This window comes from Rattus norvegicus, chromosome 16 (assembly GCF_021556685.1).
Source record: "Rattus norvegicus strain SHRSP/BbbUtx chromosome 16, alternate assembly SHRSP_T2T, whole genome shotgun sequence".
Taxonomy (NCBI): domain Eukaryota; kingdom Metazoa; phylum Chordata; class Mammalia; order Rodentia; family Muridae; genus Rattus; species Rattus norvegicus.
The window spans coordinates 59,809,072-59,832,500 of record NC_141549.1 but is presented as its reverse complement, the minus strand read 5'-3'; the positions used below and the strand labels follow the sequence as shown (position 1 = coordinate 59,832,500).

At 38.3% G+C, this 23,429-nt stretch overlaps 3 protein-coding genes across 10 annotated transcripts in view; 1 reads left to right on the top strand and 2 right to left on the bottom strand.

Annotated features, from left to right (window-relative positions):
* Positions 1 to 15,185, top strand: part of Vps37a (VPS37A subunit of ESCRT-I) — a 42,820-nt gene extending 27,635 nt beyond the window's left edge. The window contains exons 5-12 of one of the 4 annotated variants that reach the window (XM_087587912.1): positions 1 to 194; positions 2,122 to 2,192; positions 3,391 to 3,518; positions 3,601 to 3,659; positions 3,736 to 3,804; positions 8,045 to 8,188; positions 9,181 to 9,261; positions 10,122 to 10,974. The exon at positions 1 to 194 is cut by the window's left edge and continues 35 nt beyond it. In XM_087587912.1, the coding sequence (XP_087444038.1) occupies positions 1 to 194; positions 2,122 to 2,192; positions 3,391 to 3,518; positions 3,601 to 3,659; positions 3,736 to 3,804; positions 8,045 to 8,188; positions 9,181 to 9,261 (746 nt within the window). In that variant the 3' untranslated portion in view covers positions 10,122 to 10,974. Of the gene's footprint in view, positions 195 to 2,121; positions 2,193 to 3,390; positions 3,519 to 3,600; positions 3,660 to 3,735; positions 3,805 to 8,044; positions 8,189 to 9,180; positions 9,262 to 10,121 lie in introns of all 4 variants that reach the window. The other 3 variants (NM_001024867.1, XM_087587913.1, XM_087587915.1) reach the window with 3 other exon arrangements.
* Positions 1 to 23,429, bottom strand: part of Erich1 (glutamate-rich 1) — a gene marked incomplete at its 5' end in the record, with an annotated part of 52,793,804 nt that overhangs the window by 23,831,863 nt on the left and 28,938,512 nt on the right.
* Mtmr7 (myotubularin related protein 7) overlaps positions 14,579 to 23,429 on the bottom strand; it is a 91,873-nt gene continuing 83,022 nt past the window's right edge. For 5 of the 6 annotated variants that reach the window (XM_087588353.1, XM_087588352.1, XM_087588356.1 and 2 more), the window contains 4 exons: positions 23,181 to 23,381; positions 20,278 to 20,418; positions 18,625 to 18,751; positions 14,579 to 16,377 (listed from right to left, as the gene is read on the bottom strand). In XM_087588353.1, coding sequence (XP_087444479.1) covers positions 16,015 to 16,377; positions 18,625 to 18,751; positions 20,278 to 20,418; positions 23,181 to 23,381 — 832 coding nt within the window. In that variant the 3' untranslated portion in view covers positions 14,579 to 16,014. The remainder of the gene's footprint in view (positions 16,378 to 18,624; positions 18,752 to 20,277; positions 20,419 to 23,180; positions 23,382 to 23,429) is intronic. The other variant, NM_001107312.3, reaches the window with a different exon arrangement.

Below are 23,429 nucleotides of genomic sequence, written 5' to 3'. Positions count from 1 at the left end.
CTTCTCAGGGGTTTCCATTTCTTCCTTCCTACCCTCCACAAGAAGCTGCTAGCAGGAGCATCACTTCTTTGTCTGTAGCTGACACTGTTTCTTCTTCAACCACAAGTTACACTGCAGCCAAGCCTGTGGCGCCTTCATTTGGCATCCTTTCAAGTCTGCCATTACCAGTTCCCACAACAGAATCTTCAGCATCGGTCGGTAACTCTGGAGTCTGTGTTTTGTACCTGTGAAGTAGGTGTTTGGTCAGCTAGTTTTTATTATGTCTGTCTACTAAGCTAGGCATAAAAGATGAAGTCATATTTGTCATCTCAGATAATAAACTCAGAAGTAACCAAGGAGGACTTGTGTATAAAGTTTCTAGAGACAGTCCAGAGTTGGCAATTGAGGTCACTGCCTCCAGAAACCAAAAGTAGAAGGAATGATCATTCCAGTGTTTTATTTTATCCCCATGCTTCCTACTGTGCACATAGTAGTTGCTCAGTGGAAAATGATGCAGATAAATGACTGATGAATTTATGCTTGAAGCCAGATTTTTAAAGATGGTTATAACATTTTGAGGATAACAAGAGGTTACATAAAAGCACTATGTGATTGGAAAACACTGACAGAGGCCTTGTGCTATATGCCAGGTGGCACGTTTGTAAAGTTGCCTGTAGCAGATCTGGCTGGCCGGCAAGTAGGATTTACTGGAAAGGCACAAGATTGGATTATACCAGAGTATCAGATCAAAGAGGATCTATTGCAGCATGTTCAAGGCTTCCAGCATTGTATTGGCTTAAAATATATATGGTTATAAGTAAGGCTGGTAGTAGTTGCCAAAAAACCATTATTTTGTGTTTAAACTACATCTGTGGATTTGGAGGCTGGCATAATGATTCAAGCATTAAACTGTTTGTTGTGCAAGCACAAGGAACTCAGTTCAGATCTCTGGCATCTTTCTTAAAGTTCCAGGCATGGTAATTCCTTCCTGGTTATAAGGTGCCAGACATTCCTGATGCATTTCCAGAACTTTCAGAACTAAGGTAAACAATACAAAGAGTAAACAGGGTTTTATCTGTTTTATTTTATAGTTTCATATTCAAATTAAATAAAATGATTTAAAAGTGTTTCACTGTTCTTTTAGCATGGTAAGTGGTATAAATCAGTTTTGGCCAGTAAGTTGTTAGACTAGCCTATACCTAGGGATTACTCTACATGTAATGATAACTAAGTTCTTGGTTGAATGAGAAACCCATGTCAAAAGAGAAAAAAAAAACCACCCAGTGTTTACCTTTGGCCTTCACACATACCTGCTCCTATACTCATATGCACATACAGAAACACATACACACATATATAAATATGTATGTGTATACACATATGTTCAACATAATTAAATTTTATAATCATTAAAAATACAAACCTGTGTGAATTTTGTCTTTTCCAAAATCTTCCATCACTATGTTAATAAAGATTATAAACAAACTGTCATTTTTTTTTTTTTTTTTTTGAGACAGGGTCAGTGAGTAGCTCTGGCTGTCCTGGAACTCACTCTGTGGACCAGGCTGGCCTAGAAGTCACAGAGATAGATCTGCTGCCCCTGCCTCCTCAGTGCTGGGATTAAACACATGGGTCATTTTGTCCGGCAACAAAAACTATTATTAATATTTTTTAAAAATTTAGGGGAAAATTTGGAGTGTCCTAATAAAAAAGCCATAAATATTCAAATTAGTACTATGTTCTTCATCTGTCCTATTTTTTTTAACTTAAATATGTAGCTACTCAGTGCTGGTAGTTTACTAATTTATGCTTCATGTCTTTATTTGAATGAAGTATATTCATTTACATGTATGAAACCCACAGATAATTCTCTATACCTGTTACAGTTGCTCATAGAGAGTTATTTTATAATCATATACTTCCACACAGGCTAATAATCCAGGGTCTTCTAAGACCCACTCCTTCCATCATAAAGTGTAAACTCTGAATAAACGTCCAGAGAGATGTGGTTGGTGTGATGAGCAGAGATGGACGTGCACGAGAGATGTAGTAAAAGCACTGCTGGATGAGTACTTGACAGTTAGAAATGCGGGCAGTCAGACGTACAGCTCAGATCTAACACTCTCTCAAACTCTTCTTTAGATTAACCAAAATGGTTTTGGTTATAAGATGCCGGATATTCCTGATGCATTTCCAGAACTTTCAGAACTAAGGTAAAAAAAAAAATTGAAGAATAAAGATGGTTTTGTCTGTTTTATTTATAGTTTCATAGTCAAATTAAATAAAATGATTTATTCCGTTTCTGTGGTTGTGTTAGTGGGTAAAGTATGGTCAGCTTTCGTCTGGTAAGTTGTTACATGACTGGCCTGTACCTAGGGATTATTCTAAATGTCATGATTACCAAGGTAACAAACGTTCTTTTCGCTCATGTGACTTACAGTCTTTGAGAATTTTTGGTGAAAGTGTTAGATTTTGATAATTTCAAAATAGGTCTTTCATTGTTTCTTTAGTAGATTAATGTGTATAGATGAGTACACTAAAGTTATCATAATATATTAAAAACATTTCATTAGAAGCCAAAATTTTATTCAGATTTATAGTGGCAGGATTCAAGTTTAAGGTACTGTTGTTCATAGAACATAAGATGCACCATGGATAAAACATTTTATGGCCTTTCCACTTGGTGGGGCACCCCGTGTCCACTAAGGATTTATAATATCCATGATGCTGCTAGTATTAAGGCCATTGGATGCAATTAAGAATAATTTGGAATTTTATGTCTTTAGAATATATTCTACCAGGACTATGCAGACTGAAGCCTGTGAGCAGTCTTGTGACTTAAGACATGAGGTTGGGCTTCCTTTGCTTTGGTTCACTGTAGACATAACAATAATGTGTCAGGAGTGCAGGCTCCGCAGCAGGGCCCACTGTGCCATACGACGTGGCTGGGGCTCCGAGAACAAGGCTACTTTATAAAGAATTGTCTTTCCTTTCTCCTTTTGAAAAGTTTCCCTACTATAAAAACTTATGAGAACCTCAGAAGGAGGAATGAAATAGTGCACAGTCTCCATACTTGTAGCCATCCCCATGGTGCCCTCTTGTTTCCTGTGCTCCTCTATCTCCCTCTGCCGGGTCCCTGCATGTGACTCAGGCTTGCTCTCTGCAGCTTGCTTGCTGAGTTCCCTCCCACATCAATCACTAACTAAGAAAATGCCTTCTAGGCTTACCTGAAGCCTACTCTTACAGGCATTTTCCCAGTTGAGGTATCTTCCTCTCAGATGACTCTAGCTTCTGTCACATAAAAATACTCATCACACAAGTTAAGCTAGAACATTGTGAACATTTATTGCCATGGAGAGAAACCAGTTGACTAATATTTATTAATAATTGCTTTTTCTTTTGTGTCTTTAGTGTGTCACAGCTCACAGACATGAATGAACAGGAGGAGGTATTACTAGAACAGTTCCTGATGTTGCCTCAACTAAAGCAAATTATTACCGACAAGGAAGACCTAGTAAAAAGTATCGAGGAATTAGCAAGTATGTCTCCCTCTGCTCTAATTCATAATTCCTGAGAAAAATGTGATCTGTGCTGGGAAATAAGCAGAGATTTGTCTTCCAGGAAAAAATCTCCTTTTGGAGCATAGCCTGGAAACCAAAAGGCAGGCCGTCTTAGATAAGGTGAGTTTCTGATCATTTTGAAGACATTTTTACTCTTCAAAATCAAATTAAACAGCCATTTTATGTTTTCTTTTAGTATGAATTACTTATACAAATGAAATCTACCTTTGAAAAGAAGATGCAAAGGCAGCATGAACTCAGCGAGGTAGGACTGGCTAGTTCTTTCTGTCCCTGGGGAGCTGTCATCCTCCACAGGTGCTGGCCTTGCCTGTGCTCACTAGAAAGCTGACACCTATAAGCACACAGATCTTGTCCACGCGGAGTTTATCTAGTTCCCAATCCCAAAAGGAAGGAAAACCCCAGGGAATTTGGAAAGTAATATAACCTAGTAACAAAACCTAGTAACAAAAAGATATTTTAAATTAAGTATAATTTAAAAAATTAGACTTCTGCTTATGAAAAATAATCTTTAAAAATAAAATAAGGGGTGTAATCTTTATAGCTTACTGTGGCAAGAAACATTGTAGTTAATAATTTATTTCCCTTAAGAGACTACTTATATTTTCTTGTTAGAACAGCATAGAATATGAGTGGAATGAAAGAGTATTAATACGATTTGATTCTTCAGAATATAAATTAAAAGTTGAATATTTCCAATTAATCCCCCAAATATGTTTTTAAAAATTTAACAGATGTTAAATTGCAATTCCACCAGCAATGGAGGAGTGTTCCTCTTTCTCCACATCCTCGCTAACATGTGCTGTTGCCTGAGGTTTTGATCTTAGCCATTCTGATTGGTATAAGGCAGAATCTCACGGTCGTTTTGATTTTCATTTCCCTAATCCCTAAGGACTTTAAACATTTCTTTAAGTGCTTCTCAGCTGTTAGAGATTCCTCTGTTGTGAATTCTCCGTTTAGTTCTCTACCCCATTGTTTGATTGGGTTGTTTGGTTTTGAGAAATGAATACTATTTGGGTGTGAAAAAACTCACAAGCCTTGTCATCAATGAAATACAGTGTTTTTCAAGACCATTCACAACTTTTTTTGTTGTAGCTTCATAGTTATAGAAGGGAAGAACTGAGTAGGGTTTCCTAGCATTCTCTTAGTTTTAAAAACATTTTCATTTTGCCTTTGATTTGTAATGTGCATCTATGTATTCCTCTAATAGTCACCAAACATCCCTACATTCACTTTTACACATGTCTGCCTACTGTTCTTTTTGTTAGTATTTGAGGTTGTATTTTCATTACAGCATCCTTGCTTTGCTTGTGTCTAAACCAGTGGTTCTCACCCATGAATCGCTACCCCCACAGGGGTTGCATGTCAGATGTCCTGCATATGGGACACTTAAATTATCATTCATAGCAGTGGCAAAATTATAGTTATAAAATAGCAATGAAATCATTTTATGGTTGGGAGTCAGCACAGCATGAGGAACTGCATTAAATGGTCACAGCATTAGGAAGGTTGAAATGCACTGGGTACTCCTACATCCTCCTCTCTACTCTCCTTCAGATGCAAGGCCTTTCTTCTTAATCAGTTGTTATTGCATGAATACATGCGTTTATTTCTTATATTCATGCATAAGAATATATTACCTGAGTTCATATATATTATTTCTGTGTAGGCTTTCAGGGCTTACTGTTTGGCATTGGACAACTAATGCTGTGTTCTTCCCTGCAGAGGACCACTTACCCTACTGCTAGGTTTATTTCATTACCTATAGTTCTTTGTAGAGTATTAGTATAATTTTAAAAGTGATAATTTGTCTTTATCCCAACTAGCTACATGAGACAAATTCTAAGTTTTATTTGATAAGTTAAAAAAATATGAATGGATTAAAGCAGTCAGGAAGAATTGAACGAAAAAGGAATGAGAAAAACATGCTTCATCAATAGCAAACCAAAGTATTCTGTGAAATGTCATTTAAAATGATACAGAAGTTTTGTAGGAAGATGGAAAATAGTTGTATGGCGCAGGCTGCATTTCCAAAATAGATTCGTGTATGTGACCAATAACTAGAAAAACTTCAGGATTCACAAATTACATAATTGTTTATCAGTTTAGAATCCAATGAGAAATAGCCTTGATCCTTCATATCAAACTTCATAAAGATCCTATCATAGGGATTTGGGATTTAGCTCAGCGGTAGAGCGCTTGCCTAGCGAGCGCAAGGCCCTGGGTTCGGTCCCCAGCTCCGAAAAAAAGAAAAAAAAAAAAAGACCCTATCATACAGAGTATAGGAAAATGCTACAGACACATAGAGTTTTAGAACAAAGTGTAAAAATCAGTTAATTGCTAGGAATATTTTAAAAAGATTTTTATGGAAAAACATTTCATAGAGAAAAATGCTCACATTCAAATATATTTAAAATTGATAAGTAATAAAAATAAAAGTGAAAGTGAATTTTTAAAGAACACATGTATAATACAGACAGTACAAGCGTTGCGAGTGGATTATAAAGAGCAAACGAGAAAGTAGCAAACTCATCTCAGAGAAAATGTCTATGTCTTCTAAAGAGCTCTGTTTCAGGGCTGAGACCTGGAACATTTACCGAGCGTACGTAAGGCCTCAGCTGCATCCCTGCTGCCAGCACAGTTGAGCTTGCACTTTTTTTCTTGCCCGTGGACATTTCTGTAAGAATTTCTTGAGGTGATTCTTGAAATACTTAAAAACTGGCCTGAGGTGGTGGCATACGCCTCTAATCCACAGACTTGGAAAGCAGAGGTAGGCTGATCTCTGAATTTGAGTCTAGCCTGGTCTACAGAGTGAGTTCCAAGATGGCCAGAGCTACAGAGGTAAACCTGTCTCAAAAAAAACAATACCAAAAACCTTCCAGAAAACCAACAGATACGTCTGTGATGCTTTATGGACTAACTTCTGACATCACGAGGAGACAAAACCTCACAGGAAACTCCCTGGTCCTCTGGCCCTTCTAATCTTCCCATGTTCCCTGGGCCTTAGCTCCAGGAGTTGTTTTGTATCTATTTGGACTGGGTTCCACAACTCTGTGTTTTGATTAGTTGTGGTTTTCTGTATTTGTCTTTCTGATATGTTACAAAGAGAAGTTTTCTTGATGAGGGGCGAGGACAGCTCATCTGCGAATTAAGATTATGCTGGATTAATAAAGTGATTGTAGGTTCTTTAGGATTCACTACTTCACTAGCCCTGTGTAGTTGGCTAGGTTCCCTGTCACAGGCATGATTTCCCCCTTTGTCAAGCAGGTTTTACATCCTACTAAAAGGTAATGGTTACTGCCAAGGTGTGCATGCTGCTACTGCACTTTGAGTTATCATGACATGCTTGTCATTACTGTAGTTCATAGGCATCATAGCTGCGTAGAACTGTGATTGCCTCTCATCTTCACAAGTTTGTGTGGTGCTTTCTCATACCATGAAAGCTAGTCTTTATGGTGGACTTAAGGCCTTGTGTCTGAAGTACATACTGTCTTCAGCAATAAGGACTTGACTGTCCACCTCTGGATGGCAACCAAGGGCAACAGCAAAAGCCTGTAGTGTTTGGGGCATCTCTTGGGCAACTCTGAGCAACAAATCAAGAGGCTTTCTCATGCCTAGTGTTTGATTTTTTTTTTTTTTTTCCGGTTAGGTAGTCTTTGGTTCTTGGAGGGAGCATTGTTAACCCAGATGGGATGTCATTTGAATGTTAGGATACTTCTTTTTTTCAATGAAAGACTCTTGGGCTGTATGAGATTGCATTGATTTTTGAAGATCCTTTGCATTATCATTGTTGTCGTAACCTAACAAAGACAAGAACAGGAATACAAGGAGATGGGGATCATTGGGTCATCTGAGTAGGTATTGTCACAGTGATGTAACTCCAAACTGTCTAGAACAGTGGTCTTTCAGTTTCTCATTTATATATTTTTATACTTTTACAATTTGTGATTTGTGTTTGATATCTGTACTTGCTAATTGTAGGTCAAATTGACACAAGCTATAGTTATCAGAGAGGAAGGAGCCCCAATTAAGAAAATACCTCCATAAGATTGGGCTGTGTATGAGTCTGTAGTACATTTTCTTAATCAGGTATTGATAGGGTAGAGCCCATCCCATTGTGGGTGGTACAGTCCTTGAGCTCTATAAGAAAGCAGGCTAAGCAAGCCATGAGAAACAGACCAAAAGCAGCACTCCTCCATGTCCTCTGCATCAGCTCCTGCCTCCAGGTTCCTACCCAGTTTGAGTTCCTGTCCTAACCTTCTTCAGTGATGAATGGTGATGTGGAACTGTAAGCCAAACAAATCCTTCATCCCCAGTTTGCTTTCTGTCCTGGTGTTTCATTACAGTAAGAGAAGAAACCCTAGCTAAGGCAGAATCTATCCAAGCAGCCAATGCTGAAGACCCATGTGAAGATTGCTTTTCATTTCCCCCCTACAGTGCATCTGATATTATAGACTAATGCATTGCCTGATTTTTTTTCTGTTCAGAGTTGTAGTGCAAGTGCCCTACAGGCAAGATTGAAAGTAGCCGCACATGAGGCTGAGGAGGAGTCTGATAATATTGCCGAAGATTTCCTGGAGGGAAAAACTGAAATAGATGATTTTCTCAATAGCTTCAAGGAAAAGAGAACAGTATGTAATACTCTTCAATTGAGGATGAGTGACAACATAATATCAAAATATTTAAGTGTGTGCATAAGTAAAAATCGTTAGCAACTAACCAAGCTGGAGTTTTGAGTACTGAGAGGAATCTGAAAAGCTCCTTTGGGGAAGGAAAGCAGGACTCTACTGTCGCTTTAAACCTGTTAGTTCTGAGTACACAAGCAGGGAAATCAAGTGATAGTTCTCATTCAGAAACAACTGAATCATTGAGCAGGAGCTGGCAAATCAACTGTACTATTTTTCTGCAAACAGTCTGTTTTTTATGTTGTCTAAATATATAATAACTTACAGACATTAAAAAATAATAATTTAAATACTGTTTAGAACTTTCTTGAACAGCTTCTATTCTGGTGTTTCCATTGTATCCAAGGGAGAAAAATCTGCTTAACAATTTGATGCTAAATATTTAATAGTCCTAAATATTTACCCAATCTCTGGAAGAGTCATCTTTGTTATTTAGAAAGTTTTATGAAATGTTTGTGTAGGGTGTATTTGTGAGAGGGTATGCTTCTGTGCATGTGGCCTGTTAAAGAAGACAGGGCAGATTTTATGAGCTTCATTCTTCATTAGAGACAAAATTCAGAGATGGTTAGTAATTTGTCTGTTTATAGTATTAGTAGAAATTGGTTTCTGATCCATTCTATTCTGTATAGTTACACTGAAGTTTGTTTGTTAATCTTCCATAGTTAACAAGAGCAAAGTTTAGTTCTTAAGTTTTTGTTTTTTTTTTTAAAGCACAGGTTTTGAAATTAATCAAGGTTTAATATTAGGAAAGTTTACAGTCAAAGACTTTTCAAATAAACCTTAATATTCTTCTAGGTTCCTCCTAAATTCTGAGGAATTACTAGCTACCTTAAATGTGAAAAAGCTAAAGGAATATTAACAAAATATTCTTGGAATTCTGTCTCAGTGTTGGAAGTAGTTGGAAGAGTGATTGGTATTTTAAATAATTTATCTTCTAGATTTGCCACTGTAGAAGAGCTAAAGAAGAGAAGCTTCACCAGGTGATAGCCATGCACAGCCAGTTCCATGCTCCTCTCTAGGTAAGTGCTTATCTAGCTAGTATCTCAAGGCAATATATTGTACAAATATGCTTTACCTGAATAGCTCTTAATAGTGCCTGTTCACTGCTGTTAACATGATTCTATCATTATGTCATTGACTGTTAAAAATACTGACAGTTATATCCTAAACATTAACATGTAAGTAAGACTATATCAGTAGGTGCCTTTTAGCTATTTTCTCAGTGCTGCTGTATCCTTACCAAGAGTTTGCATTTCTCCTAAGGTTAGCTTACAGCCATGCTCTTCCTTCTACCATCATCTTCTCATCCATGATCTTCTAGCCCTCAAGGTCCTTTCCTTTTCCTCCCTACTGATTTTAGGAGTGTCTTGTTTATAGAAGAAAACCCTGCCCTGTATTCTCTTGCTATGATAAAATACCATGACCAAGGTATCTTATAGATAGAAGTTATTTGTGTTTGTGGTTGGTAAGGGAGAGTCCATAATGGTGAGGGAGGCTTAGCATCAGACAGCTGGAGCAGCAAGCTAAGAGATCACATCTTTAACCACAAACATAAAGCAGAAAGCAGACTATTAATACAGTGTGCTATGACCTCTCAAAGCCCACCCATAGTGACTTGACAAGCCAGACTGCACCACTTCCCAAGACAGCACCAGGTGATCAGCTATCAAGGACTGTTGGGGTACTTCTCTTTAAAACACCACAAACCCCAGAATCTTAAATAAGAGCTTGTTACGGAAGGAGAATACAGTTACTACAGAGTCAAAATAAGGGAAGTATAGTGCAGTTCCTGAGACATACTGGAAACTACTTAATAACCAAAACAAATCTTTCTCCGGCTGTTTCTCATATCTGCATCAAGTCTGATTTTTGTTTGTAGTGTTGGGATCAGACCCATTGCTTTCCATGTGTTCAACAAGCACTCTAAAACCGACCTACATCACCAGCCCTTTCCTTAGTCACCCATCAGCCACAGCAGCGGGCATGTACTGAGAGTCTTGAGTTGAAGTACAGATCCCTACCCTAGGAGAGATGGATGAATCACCCGCCTGCAGCCGTCCCGGCTGAAGGAGTACACTTCAAGGATGAGCATGGGGGTTCTTTTGAAAAGGGTGAGGTAATAGGCATTTCTTATCTCTAGTTTTTATTCTATTACAATCACTTCTGAATTGTGTTATATTTTAATTTCCAAGTTGAGCTAATTTTTATACTGTTTGTATTCACCCCCAGCCCAAGAAGTAGAAATAGATTATTGAAAGGGACACACTGAAATCTTTTCCTAACCCAGTTCCCTCCCAGTCAATATCGAGTTCCCTCCCAGTTATAATATCTAAACAGGAAGACAATATAAAGAAATGAGTATTTATAATCTTAAATTTGAAATTTTTTTCATTTCAGATTTTCCTGAAAACATGAACTATCAAGAAAGAAATGTGACACAAACCTAAGCACATTATTTTCTATTTATGACTTAGGAATTGGCCTTTCATGACCATGGCTGACATCCAGATGCCTATAGAGTATATATGCACCTGAGACTGATTTTGTATAGATTAGAATGATTGCTATATTTGTTTTGAGAAAAGTTTCTGCACTATTTGCACTAAAGATGTTTATTGTTGACAAATCCTGTATTTAAGTTCCTCTGCTATTCCTGATTAAACATATATGCATGTAATTCTAGCTAGTTTTTAATATTTTATAAAACTACTGATTTACATTTTTAGTTTTAACTTGAAGCTGCCTCATTTCTTTATCAAGAGTGGTTATTAAATTCTTTTCCTGTCAGCCTTCTTTCAAATTTTCAGCTATGAAAAAGTCATGTACCCCACCCTCTGAGACACACACACACACACACACACACACACACACACACACACACACACACACACACGGCCGTACATCTTTCTTTCCAGATGATGAAACTGTCCAGAGCAGTTTTCAGATACTCACTGTCAGGGAACAGCAGTCCTGCCAAGGTGCCATCTCAAGACAGCAACCTACAGTACCTGCAGTAAATAAGAGAAGAATCTACTTTCTTACAGTTTCACTTTCAGACTAAAGATACATTTAGGGAGCAATACAGGTAAATACATTGGCTTTATTTTGATCTGGAACAGGGTTGTACTGTGTAGCCCAGTCTAGCCTCAAACTTGTGCCCCTCCCCCCCAGTACAGGGTTACAGACAGGTGCCATTCATCTCATAAATAGATACTTTATTTATTTTAAAAACTGTCTTTCACTTAAACCACTACAATACAGACTTTCATGCTAACTAAAAATTAAGTATATATGAATCTTGGTTAAATGATACTCCTTTTATATTCCAAATGTAAAAAAAAAAATAAAACCTTTTGTTAAGAAATGGTAAATTTAGAGAAAAACAGTAAAATTTTAATACTTTGACTTAATATTTTTTAAATTTCTTTTTCCTAAGAAGCTTTATAATAACAAGTAATGTTCAGTCTTAATTTTTAATGAATTTAATTTTCTGATTCATAGATGTATTCAGCAATGTTTCTGTATTTTGTCACAGAACTAAAGAAGAAAATGAGTAACTACATATCTGGGGTTGGTCAGGTAGGATCTAAATCACTGACTCCCCGAACACATAATTGCTCAGTTTCGCTCTGTGACTGTCATTCCAGAGCCTGCACACATTGGACTGTCTTGTCTTCATTTTTCTTACTCTACAGAGTTTTGGGACTAGAGTTTTAAGAAAAGCAAATATTTTCTTACTGAAAAAAATTTTTTTTCATGTTTGTGGGAGATTTATTCACATGGATTGTAAGACCCAATGCTGGCTACGCCACTGTAACCGCCTGTCTTCCTGGCACTATTATTAAGGGCGTGTACTTAGTCCTCGGGCAAGGGTTAACCTTGTTACCTGATACAGATGTAGGTGAGATAACTTGTGGAGTAATGTTTCACATTTGTGATCTACTTGGGGACATTCAAAGACTTCTCCTGAGTGTACTGGTGTTAGTGTTTAATATTCCCAGCAGTCACTGTGGTCAGTAGACAATTTGCCAGTCATAGTCTAGTTGCTTTCTTAACAACCAGAGGTGTCCCAGAATAAGAGACACTTTGCAGGCCTTCTTTATTAAGCATCTGCTAAACACCTCCAGCATTGTAGAAAGACTACGCAGAGACAGCTCGAGTATGTGCACACACACGTACACACACACACACACACGTACACGTACACGTACACACACACCCACCCACCCCACTTGCTCACCCAGGCCAGAGCATGCTTTAAACTTAAATTGTCTAAGTTTCATTGTCAGGTAAGGAAGCATAATTTCTCCTTCAAAGTTCAGATAGCGTCTTTACAATCCAAACATTAAACCAAGACATTTGACCACACAGTTGCTTGCACATATATAACAAGTTGACCAACTAGTTCGGATATGTTATTACTTGTGAATATGTGAACATGCCAGTGTAAATTTGAGTTCTTTATTTGCAGGAGGCAGTACATGGTTGTAATTTTATAGCCATATTTCTTCTTTGTAAAACTTGGCTACAGATAGGAATACCAAAGCACATGCTCAGATTTTACTTTAGTGTATAGTATGGAAGACTGTAAAGGAAAGCTTAGGAATTACTAGACTACCAGGGTACAATTTGTCAAAGATAGTTACAGGTGGACAGTACTAAGTCAGTAAAGTCAAAGTTGGGTGAAGATTTCAGAATAAATTAACACAATATAGAACAAAGGTTGTTTGACCACAGTTTATATATTTAAATTAAAGGACAGCTAAGATTCTGTTGTAGGAGAAAGAAGTAGATTAAGCTTGTGCTTTCTGTTCTTTTGAGGCAGAGTTTCTAACCCAGACTGCCCTCTAACTTTGATGTAGCTGAGGACGACCTTGTCCTGATCCTCCACCTCCTGAGTGCTAGGAGCCTAAGCTTGTATCACCAACCCCAGTTCATGTGGAGCCCGGACTGGGCTCAGCTTCGTGCCTGTGAGGAAGGCACTGTACTAGCTGACCTGCATCCTCTTAAGGAATGAAAACGGGCTGGGGAGGTGCTCGGTGCTAACGTGTCGTGCAAGCATGAGGTACCGGAGTTCAGATCCTCAGGACCCGTATAAGATCCTGGCACATGCTGGAACAGGTCTGTAGCTAATCCCGTTACTCTACACAGGAGAGGAGAGCGAGAGATTCATTCCAGCGAGCTTTCAGACCAGTTTTCATAGTGGGCAGAATGGCAGCAACCGAGGCCCTTGTTACAAACAAGGTAGAGGGAGGCCTGACGCCTGTTGTTCTGTGCTCCTCTCACTTCAGGAAGTTTCCAGTTGTCAAATGACTTGTTCAAAAGATCAACATTCTTTAGTACTACTAAGTAGTAAGTCACTTGAGCTATAACTATTACTGGTCAGGAAGTAATGTCGAAGTCAGTTATATTCTCTGAAACTCTACCTTAAATAAAACACTTCATGACTGAAGCTTCATTTAGAATGAACATAATAGTACTAGAGATTTTTAGTTGAATTGGCCATGATTTATCCAGGGACTCTGAAAAGAGAGGTGACAGTAAGCATGTATGTAGCTTCAGTGTTGATTTGTTAAAAGAAAAAAAAAAGACTCCTTGGACACATACCTAAATTATGTCTTGTAAAAGGATGAAGGGAACAAAAAGGGTGTGACTCTGATGTTGAAGGTGTCACATTAAAAAGTAATAATTTAAAATACATACATAGTCCAGTTTGCCATAGATGATGTTTTTTCTTTGTTGTTGTGGACCTACTGTCTACTATAAAAACGTAGGCAGCAATATTTCTAAGAGCGGGTACTATAAAAATGTCAAAAACACCAGGCATGACGACACACACCTTTAATGCCAACACTCAAGTGGCAAAAGCAGGAAGATCCCTGAGTTTTGAGTCAGCCAGGGCTACACAGTCAGATGTTATCTTAAAAAAAAAAAAAGGAAAAAGGAAAAAGAAGTGATTCATGTTTTAAAGCTGTAAAAGCCATACCCACTACATCCCATGTCTTTATTTTTATTAGCTATTAGATATTCTATAGGAAATGAGTAAATGTTCCATATGCTTAATTGGGAAACTTTCCAACAGAAAATGCTCAATTTAACATCTAAAGGCATTATACTTGCTTTATTTTTATATTAACAATATTTTTATACTACAGGCCTTTAGTATATTAAAGTCATTCTGTCTTCAAATGTGAATACTATATATTGTATGACATTATGTGATATGTGTGTATGACTCACACTAGGTCTTCAGTATCTTGTCCTTTTTTTATTACTGTATTTCTATTTCCAAAAATTTGAATACATTATCTGATAAAAAATTTTCACACTTTAAAATACTGTTATAAAAAACTAAAATTAAATGTATCTCTTTATTAGAATGTACTTATATTGCAAAATCATAAGAACATTTCAGTGTTCAAACACAGCAACATTTCTCCATTAAGAGTTTTCAGATCAAACGCGTAATTCAAATCCTTTTTTAAATGTATTTTAACAGAAACTTCAGAAATGCCATTCAGTAGTCCATGGTCATGAGATATTGCTAATGTTACAGAAAGCGTTAATTTTCTATATAATTTGTAAAATGAAAAGTGTTATAACCTTTATTCCCTGTGTTTAGCAGATGTGTTGGGGGTTCGAAGATGGCCCCCAAAAGCTCATCTATTTGAATGCGTTGTTCCTGGTTGGTGGAACTGTTTAGGAAAGATTAGGAAGCGTGGCCTTGTTGGAGGGGATATGGTACTGGGAGCCGCCTTTAAATCTTCAAAAAGCCCATGCCTTTTCCAGTTAGTTCTCACTGCCTCTTGGTTACATCTCGAGATGTGAGCTGTCAGCCACCGCTCCAATGCCGTACCTGCTTGGCTGCTGCCATGCTTCCACCATGGTGGCCGTGGATTCTAACCCTCTGAAACTGTGAGCCCCAAATAAATTCTTTATTCTAGTTGCCTTGGTTGTGGTGTCTTATCACAGTAAGCGAACAGTAACTACATGATCAGCAAATTCCCTAGTTCTTGACCTTTTCCCTTGCTGATGTATTATTACCTACTGAGTTTAAAGTGTTGTAATTTGGAATCAGGTTGGTGTGCCTCACGGTTTGGTAAGTGTAATCTCTGAAATAGTAGTGAAAGGTTGCTAAGAGATAATGTCTGGACTCAGATTTGAGATGGAGAAAATGAGAGAGGTTACTGCGTTATTAGGTACTACATTCATGTTAAAGAAAGACATTTTTGAGAAGCAGAAGATACTCCAGAGGGGTAAAATAAAATGATTATCATACTCAAAAGATTAATTTCAAAGCTTTTTAGGAATATATTTATTAACAGAAAGAGGTATTCAGTACTTATATTTTAAAATATGGGTAAAGGCAGAAGGAAATGTCAAATGTCTCTGAACGCAAACCATATCTGGAAGTGAAAAGAAAACTGCAAACATTAACAGGTATGAGAGACAAGAGAGGAGGGCTTTAGAAGCAGAGACATGCTGCTGTGCCAGGGAAGCCTTGTCTGGACAACCTTAGGGGAAGAGACGTCCTTTGTAGTGAATATCATTTTCATAGTCTGATGAGCCTCGGGAATGGTGATCAGTCTTTATTATACTGTGATAAAACAACTGGCTATTGATAAAGCATTGTTATTTTTTGTTCATTTTCGCAGCTCTAATTTCATGGTTCTGGATGGAACTTGCCATTTCTCAACATTTTTATTACGAATTGCACTTTCCCCTTAATTTGAAAGTGTTTGTCTTTTACTTTGGAACTCCAAAGGGAAACTTCAGGCAGTGAGAAACACAGCTTCATCAGAGTCCCGGTCCTTGCCGCTGTCTTCACTGGGTGCATGCTCACCACCACTGGGAGACCGACAGCTCAAATCCTCCACCCCAGACTCTTGATCACTATTCACTGAAAGATCGGGGTCTGAGCTTTTTAAATTGTCTTGGGTTAGAATCAGAGCAGAATCTTCATCACCCTGGGAGGGGCTCCTGGATGGGAAGGACTTCATGTTCCCACTGTAATCCTGAGGAGTGTTGGCTGTGCTGTTGTCTGAGGTAGAAAACCCCGAGTGTTTGCTGGGTTCACTTTGCTTACTCTTCACTTTGGCGCCATTTAAATGGACTTTCTGAATTTTTTCCAGCCTCTAAAAAATAAATAACAACTTTAAGAAAACTCACAATTTATTCTTACATATATATTTGCATGTCTTACTGACTCCCTCCCAGTCCAGGATAACTTAAGAACGAAATTAACTGAGAGGCTTGCTTTTTTCACCTCTCAGATAAGGATGTTAGTAAGCACCCTGACAGATTGTCTCCAATGTGAACGATACAATATGGTTACACTGCCTGGAAGCAGTCCCCAACACCTTTTTAATGACTATATATTGACATAATTATTTGCATCATTAACTCTAAACTTTTTTCATTTTTAAAACATTTGTTTTATGCATATGGATATTTGCTTGTACATAAATCTGTATACCATGTGTATGCCTGGTACCTGTGGAGGTCAAAAGAGGCTGTTAGATCCCTTTATGATTGTAAGCTGCCATTTGAGTGTTAAAAATTGAACCTGGGTCTGATGGAAGAGTTGTCTGTGCTCCTAGCTGTTGAGCTACCTCTCCATCCCCTAAATATGTTTTTGTAAGGTAAGAATGAGGTATTTATCTCATCAAATAGGACTCCGTAGAAAATGCATCCTTTCAAAGTACACAATTTAATTCCCCCTCCCAAGAGTTGCATTTTGTGTCATTCTGTGTCAAGTCTCTGATAACATGTGCCCCTTTGCTCTTCTGCTGTCACGATGCACCTGTGGTCATGCGTCAGTAATTCACTGCTTCTTAGGGCTCAGTTACACTCTTACCATGGCAGAACTGTTCCTCCACCAGATCACTGTGGGCTGCTCCAGACACATTTTACCTCTGTATCCTTTAATATAAGTAGGGGAGTATGTGAAAACTAAACATTACACATGCAGAAGCATTCCTAAGGGCTTTTGGTTTTAGTGCAGAAGAACTGTGCTGGAACATAGAGGAACACAATGAACCCAGATGCAGGCCTAGCACACATGGAGAGAGCAACACATGGGTTTGAGGGATGGCTTTGAGGGAAAGAGCACAGAAAGCCCTATAACAAGACTGAAAACACAGAACCTAGACTGCGGCGGTTAGAATGCTACAAAGGCAAGAAGCAGAAAATGTTGAGTTAAATGGGAGCAAGAACAGAAAGAGTTATGATGCATTATGGGAAAATCTTGGAAGGATGAGCTAAGAAACTTTAGCTATTTTAAAGAAATAAAGCAATATTTAATATTAAGGTACTCTTGATATTCTACATATCTTGTTTCTAAAGTTTACAGATTTTCAGTCAAAATTTTGTCAAAAAAAGCAGGATCCTAAGATTTAGAAAACTGGATGTGTTTGTGAAAAATAAATTGGCCTCCAAAACTCTAAGTTAAATCTGCAGCTCATCTCACTTCTGAGTTTGTTCTTTAGCCCAAGGTCTCGTGGGTCATGTGACCATGTGGATTGGAAGATATTGCACTCAGGCAACAGGACTCATTATAAAGTAGTGATCTTGATGAACACAGAGCTACTGCTCCAGTGGTGTGCCTGAATGTGAATGTACGTATGTACCCCACGTGCATCAGAGATTAGAAGAGGCACCAGAGCCCCTGAACGGTAGTTACCTATAGTTGTGAGCCACTACTGGGTATTGAGAACCAAATCCCAGATCTTCTCTGAGAGTAGTGCTCTTAACCACTAAGCCACCCCCAACCGCATCTCATTCTATTTAAAACATTTATTCTAACTTGAAAATACAGATTCCAAACAATAGGAATTTATACCCAGTTCTTGGGCAAATGTTAAAGTAGAGTTTATGATAAATGGGGAAGAATGAATAATACTCACTAAGATGAAGACAGCAAGTAAGAAATAGGAATTTATGTATAATACAACATCTCTGTCCAGTAATGAAAACTGCATAGCCAATCTCAGCTATCTATATGTCAATGCAGTATTAATATGTAATTTTTAAAATGGAGCAGCAGGTTTCAATTCAGTTGAATGTATTCAATTTTGCCTTTTCACATTTTCATGAACTTTTGTTTTTTGTTTCTTAAAGAAAACTAAGGGGGGGGGGGAGGGAGAGAGAGATGGAAAAATAAAATGTACTGACCAATAAAGTATTTCTACAAACTTGAAGTGAGACAAAAACTAACACAGATGACTGAACAGTTTTCAGTTTGGGCTTCATTGTCTAGGTGTTGACCCACTGACTTAAAAATGGCTTGTGCTGTATTTATGTTCTAGATCTTAAGGGTCTTCCTTGAGGTAATATTCAAGAAATGCGCACAGGAAAAGATAAATAATAGCAAGACTTATTACTTCTTCTAGGGACTCCAGTTCTTCCTCCAGCTGCTGGGACTCCTCCTTCACAGCCATGAGGTAATCTGTAACAGACTGTCGAGGCTGCAGCCCCTTTTCAAAGCGGTTATACATCCCATTCCAAAACCTGAGAAGGAAGAATAGCACATATCCCAGTCTGAAAACCCACAATCCCAAGTCTTCAGTATCACAGCTCAACAATATTATTATATTAATAATCAACAGCAAGTTACAAGGTTGAAAAAGCAACCACTAAAAGTAATAATTTCAGGTTGGTATCTTCTAGAGTAGTTAACATCTCTTAGGAAGAGTAATTTTATATTAATACTAAGAACATTCATAATATGTTTTTCTATAATAGACTGAAGAAGCAAACTTTATCAGTGGACTTGAGGATCTTATGATTATAGTTAGAATTATTGCTGCAAAGAAAATCTGGCCTTTAAACTTACAATAGCTTTGACCTTATTGCAACCACAGAAACTGACATTTACATTTTCACTAAGTCTATTCTAGACAGTAAAGCACTATGGAATGCAAATGGGACAAATCTCATGCTGGGGGTATCGTTAGGCCTATTAAAAAATGCCTCGGAGACAAGGTATCTTATCTGCAGCACAGAGAACAGTGCCTGAGCTGCAGTGATGTAGTTATAACCACTAGTTATGGGCTATTAATGAATTAGCTGGGATACAAATAACTGCAGCACATGTCCATCAGTCTTAAAAAGTGCTATTCTGCACAAGCTATGCAGGCATTTTCATATAGAATTAATATTCTGCTGTGCTGTCAGATAATACTGAGGTAACCAGGACTGAAACCATCTTAAGGAATGGAACAGGCGGTGTGTCAGACCTTGATACAAGACAGAAGTGAGTGCCATGGGAAGCATGCAGTAGGCATTTAGTATACCTTCACTGGAAAGCATGCAGTAGGCATGTAGTATACCTTCACTGGAAAGCATGCAGTAGGCATGTAGTATACCTTCACTGGAAAGCATGCAGTAGGCATGTAGTATATCTTCACTGGAAAGCATGCAGTAGGCATGTAGTATACCTTCACTGGAAAGCATGCAGTAGGCATGTAGTATACCTTCACTGGAAAGCATGCAGTAGGCATGTAGTATATCTTCACTGGAAAGCATGCAGTAGGCATGTAGTATATCTTTACTGGAAAGCATGCAGTAGGCATGTAGTATAATCTTCTTAGAACCTGTGAAGGCCAGGTTGCTCCCCCTACCCCAGTACCTAATCTTACAAATCCATGGTTTCCACAGGCAGGTATTTCCTCCAGACTTATGTTTCAAATTCTACTTCTACAGGACTTTTCTCTCCTCTTTAACTTCCTTGCTTGCACTTCAAACAGTTACCATGATGGGAACTTGTATTGTTAAAGGCCTTATTCTAACGCATCGATTTCTGAAGGGAATCTCACATGTAGAGCAGTGCAAAGAGAAACGGCACGCCACCATTGACAGCCACGCATCTTCTCTGACGGGTTTATGTCCAGCAAAGCCTCGAAGCTTTTACTTCATACACCTCTGAATGTTAAGTCATTACCAGTTACCTCGGAGCTTTTACTTCATACACCTCTGAATGTTAAGTCATTACCAGTTAGCTGCAAACCACATCTGGCAAGTTTCTAAAGGCTTACTTATATGTGAAGTTGTATGGAGCTGTAGGCAGATGAAGGCTCCCCTGGGTCTGACTGTGGTCAGCTCTAAACAGAGGATTGAGGTAGTCAGCCCGATTCTTCCACAGGTTCGACCACAAAGAGTAAGTTCTTTCTTGAATCCTGTTATTTCAAAGAAAGGCAATAAATAAATAAATAAATGAATGAATGAATGAATGAATGAATGGACCAATCTTGGTTCTTCTAAATAACAAGTATTTTACATTAAAGCTGGAAAAGAATTAGTATTTATCAGTGACTTTACCACTGGCATGGTAGAGAAACTTTTTTTTTTTATTATTAACTTGAGTATTTCTTATTTACATTTCGAATGTTATTCCCTTTCCCGGTTTCCGGGCAAACATCCCCCTAATCCCTGCCCCTCCCCTTCTTTATGGGTGATATCCTCCCCCCATTGCTGCCCTCCCCCCAACAATCACATTCACTGGGGGTTCAGTCTTAGCAGGACCCAGGGCTTCCCCTTCCACTGGTGCTCTTACTAGGATATTCAATGCTACCTATGAGGTCAGAGTCCAGGGTCAGTCCATGTATAGTCTTTGGGTAGTGGCTTAGTCCCTGGAAGCTCTGGTTGCTTGGCATTGTTGTTCATAAGGGGTCTCAAGCCCCTTCAAGCTCTTCCAGTCCTTTCTCTGATCCTTCAACGGGGGTCCCGTTCTCAGTTCAGTGGTTTGCTGCTGGCATTCGCCTCTGTATTTGCTGTATTCTGGCTGTGTCTCTCAGGAGCGATCTACATCCGGCTCCTGTCAGCCTGCACTTCTTTGCTTCATCCATCTTATCTAATTGGATGGCTGTATATGTATGGGCCACATGTGGGGCAGGCTCTGAATGGGTGTTCCTTCAGTCTCTGTTTTAATCTTTGCCTCTCCCTTCCCTACCAAGGGTATTCTTGTTCCCCTTTTAAAGAAGGAGTGAAGCATTCACATTTTGATCATCCGTCTTGAGTTTCATGTGAAGAAACATTTTTATAATAGTCTCCATACCACTACTCTCTGTACTAGCCTTGACAAAATGTTTGGTTATTTTGAGTACTTAAAGAAACATTGGTTATATCTTTTTGTTTTGTTTTGTTTTTATTTAATCCACAATTCCTATTATATCCTATTTTCTGGATGAAGAGATAAATGAATGGAGAGTAGTCTCCAAATCTCACAGCTAGTTAGAAAAGCCAGTATTGAAAGCCATTATGATTAGCTATCCTAGTGCAACAGACCACAGACTATCCAGAAACATGAGTGAGACTAAAGGGTATGCTCTGCTGTGTGCACATTCTTACTCAGGCATGCTATAGCTTCATCAAAGGCCAGCATTCAACCTCGGGAGCCTCCTTCAGGAACTGTGAACCCTTTTTCCATTCTCAGTGTGCATGAGGTGGTGTATGGACAGATGTATGTATGTGTGTGTATGTACAAGTGGGGACTTATAGTTGATGTCAAGAATCATCCTTACCTGTTCTACCTTACTCATTGAAGCAGGCCCTCTCAGTCACATCCCCACCTCACAGTTCACTAGCCAGCTGCTCTAGGGTATTACATTAGTTCTGGGATCCCAAACTCCTGTCCTCCTGTTTATGACAAAATTAACCGTTGATTCATCTCCCAAATACCACTTGTTTTTTTGAGTAAAGATCTCTCACTGAACCAAGAGATCTAAAAGGATCTGTGAGTGTCTACTTCCCAGCACAGGGATCATAAGCACACCAAGCAGACTGGAGAGATGGTTGGCTAAGCAGTTCTTTCAGAGGACCCAGGTTCGGTTCCTAGTAACCACATGGTGGCATACCTCCCTTAACTTCAGTAATGGGGATCCAGCACCCACTCCTGGCCTCTGCATGTATCAGGCATACATACAGTGCACATTCTTACATTCAGGCAAAACACACACCTAAAATAAACTGTTTATAAGTGTGCTGCTACACACCCAGTGTTCGTTCTGTTTTGTTTTTAAATGCAATTTCTGGGCATTGATCTTCGGTTCCCGTGCTTGTACAGGAACCACTCTGTGAACAAGCATGAACTGTGTAGAAATTATACTTGATGTTTGATGAAGAAAAAAAATCATGTTCTATTCCACTCCAGATGGCATAAATTTACTGAAATCTACTTGATGTGAACTCATTGTTTTCCACAATTAAACTGGATGCCATATACAACACAGTACAGTTAAAAATTTATTTTCATGCTATAAGGAGCTCAAAAAGTAATTTGCACTTTTTAAATCACCTTAATTCATAATGTTATTTGAGATTCCATGTTTCAGATACTAGCCTTGACTAATGCAACACAGTTTTGATCTAACCTGGCTGGAGTTGTCCAGTGTGGTGGTACTCAGCTGCAAAGATCGTGAGTTCTAAGCCCTGAGTTCCTGTTTTCTATACTATAGGCTATTTACTGTGATGCTTCATCGCAAGTAACTTGGGGGTTCAGAGGGAGTGAAAGGCACTGTATAGGATCTATGTGAATAAAAATGTCTTTATAATCAAATTCATCAACTGCTATGTACACAGAATATACTGGATAAAAAAAGTAAAAGCCTAATGGCCTCAGTTTCAAGTATACTTTTCCATTTAATTTGAAGTTTTTATTATCTCTATCAAATGTCTAGCTTTTTTAAAAGACAAAGTTAATTTCTTTAATTCCAGAAGTTTCCTTTAATTATTAGTGTCAAGTCTTATCACCTATCTAATTCAGACAGAAATCACATATTTTGTGATCTGGTAAGTAATATTTAAAGCACTTATTAAATGTCAGGAATAGAAAAAAATGTAGAATAATTTTGTAACTCAATTAAATAGTTCTCAGAATTATGAAAATCTATATGAAATGCACAGTTGCCAAAATCATTAAAAATTGGACACCAAAACTTACTTGAGTTCTCGTCTCTCCTTCTGGCTATTACACAGGAAGTTCCCAAACTGGCAGGAGTAAACATGATGTTGAATGTGAATCAAAAACCTCTCATTGAACTCAAAGGCGCAAGGGAACTGTTCCATTAACTGCCAGACACACTCGATGAACTGGTCAATTACTGGAGAGATTTCTTTTGGGTCACCGTCTAAATTGCCATATCTATAAAACAAAGTATCGTATGAGTTTTTTTGTTTGAATTAGAAAGCT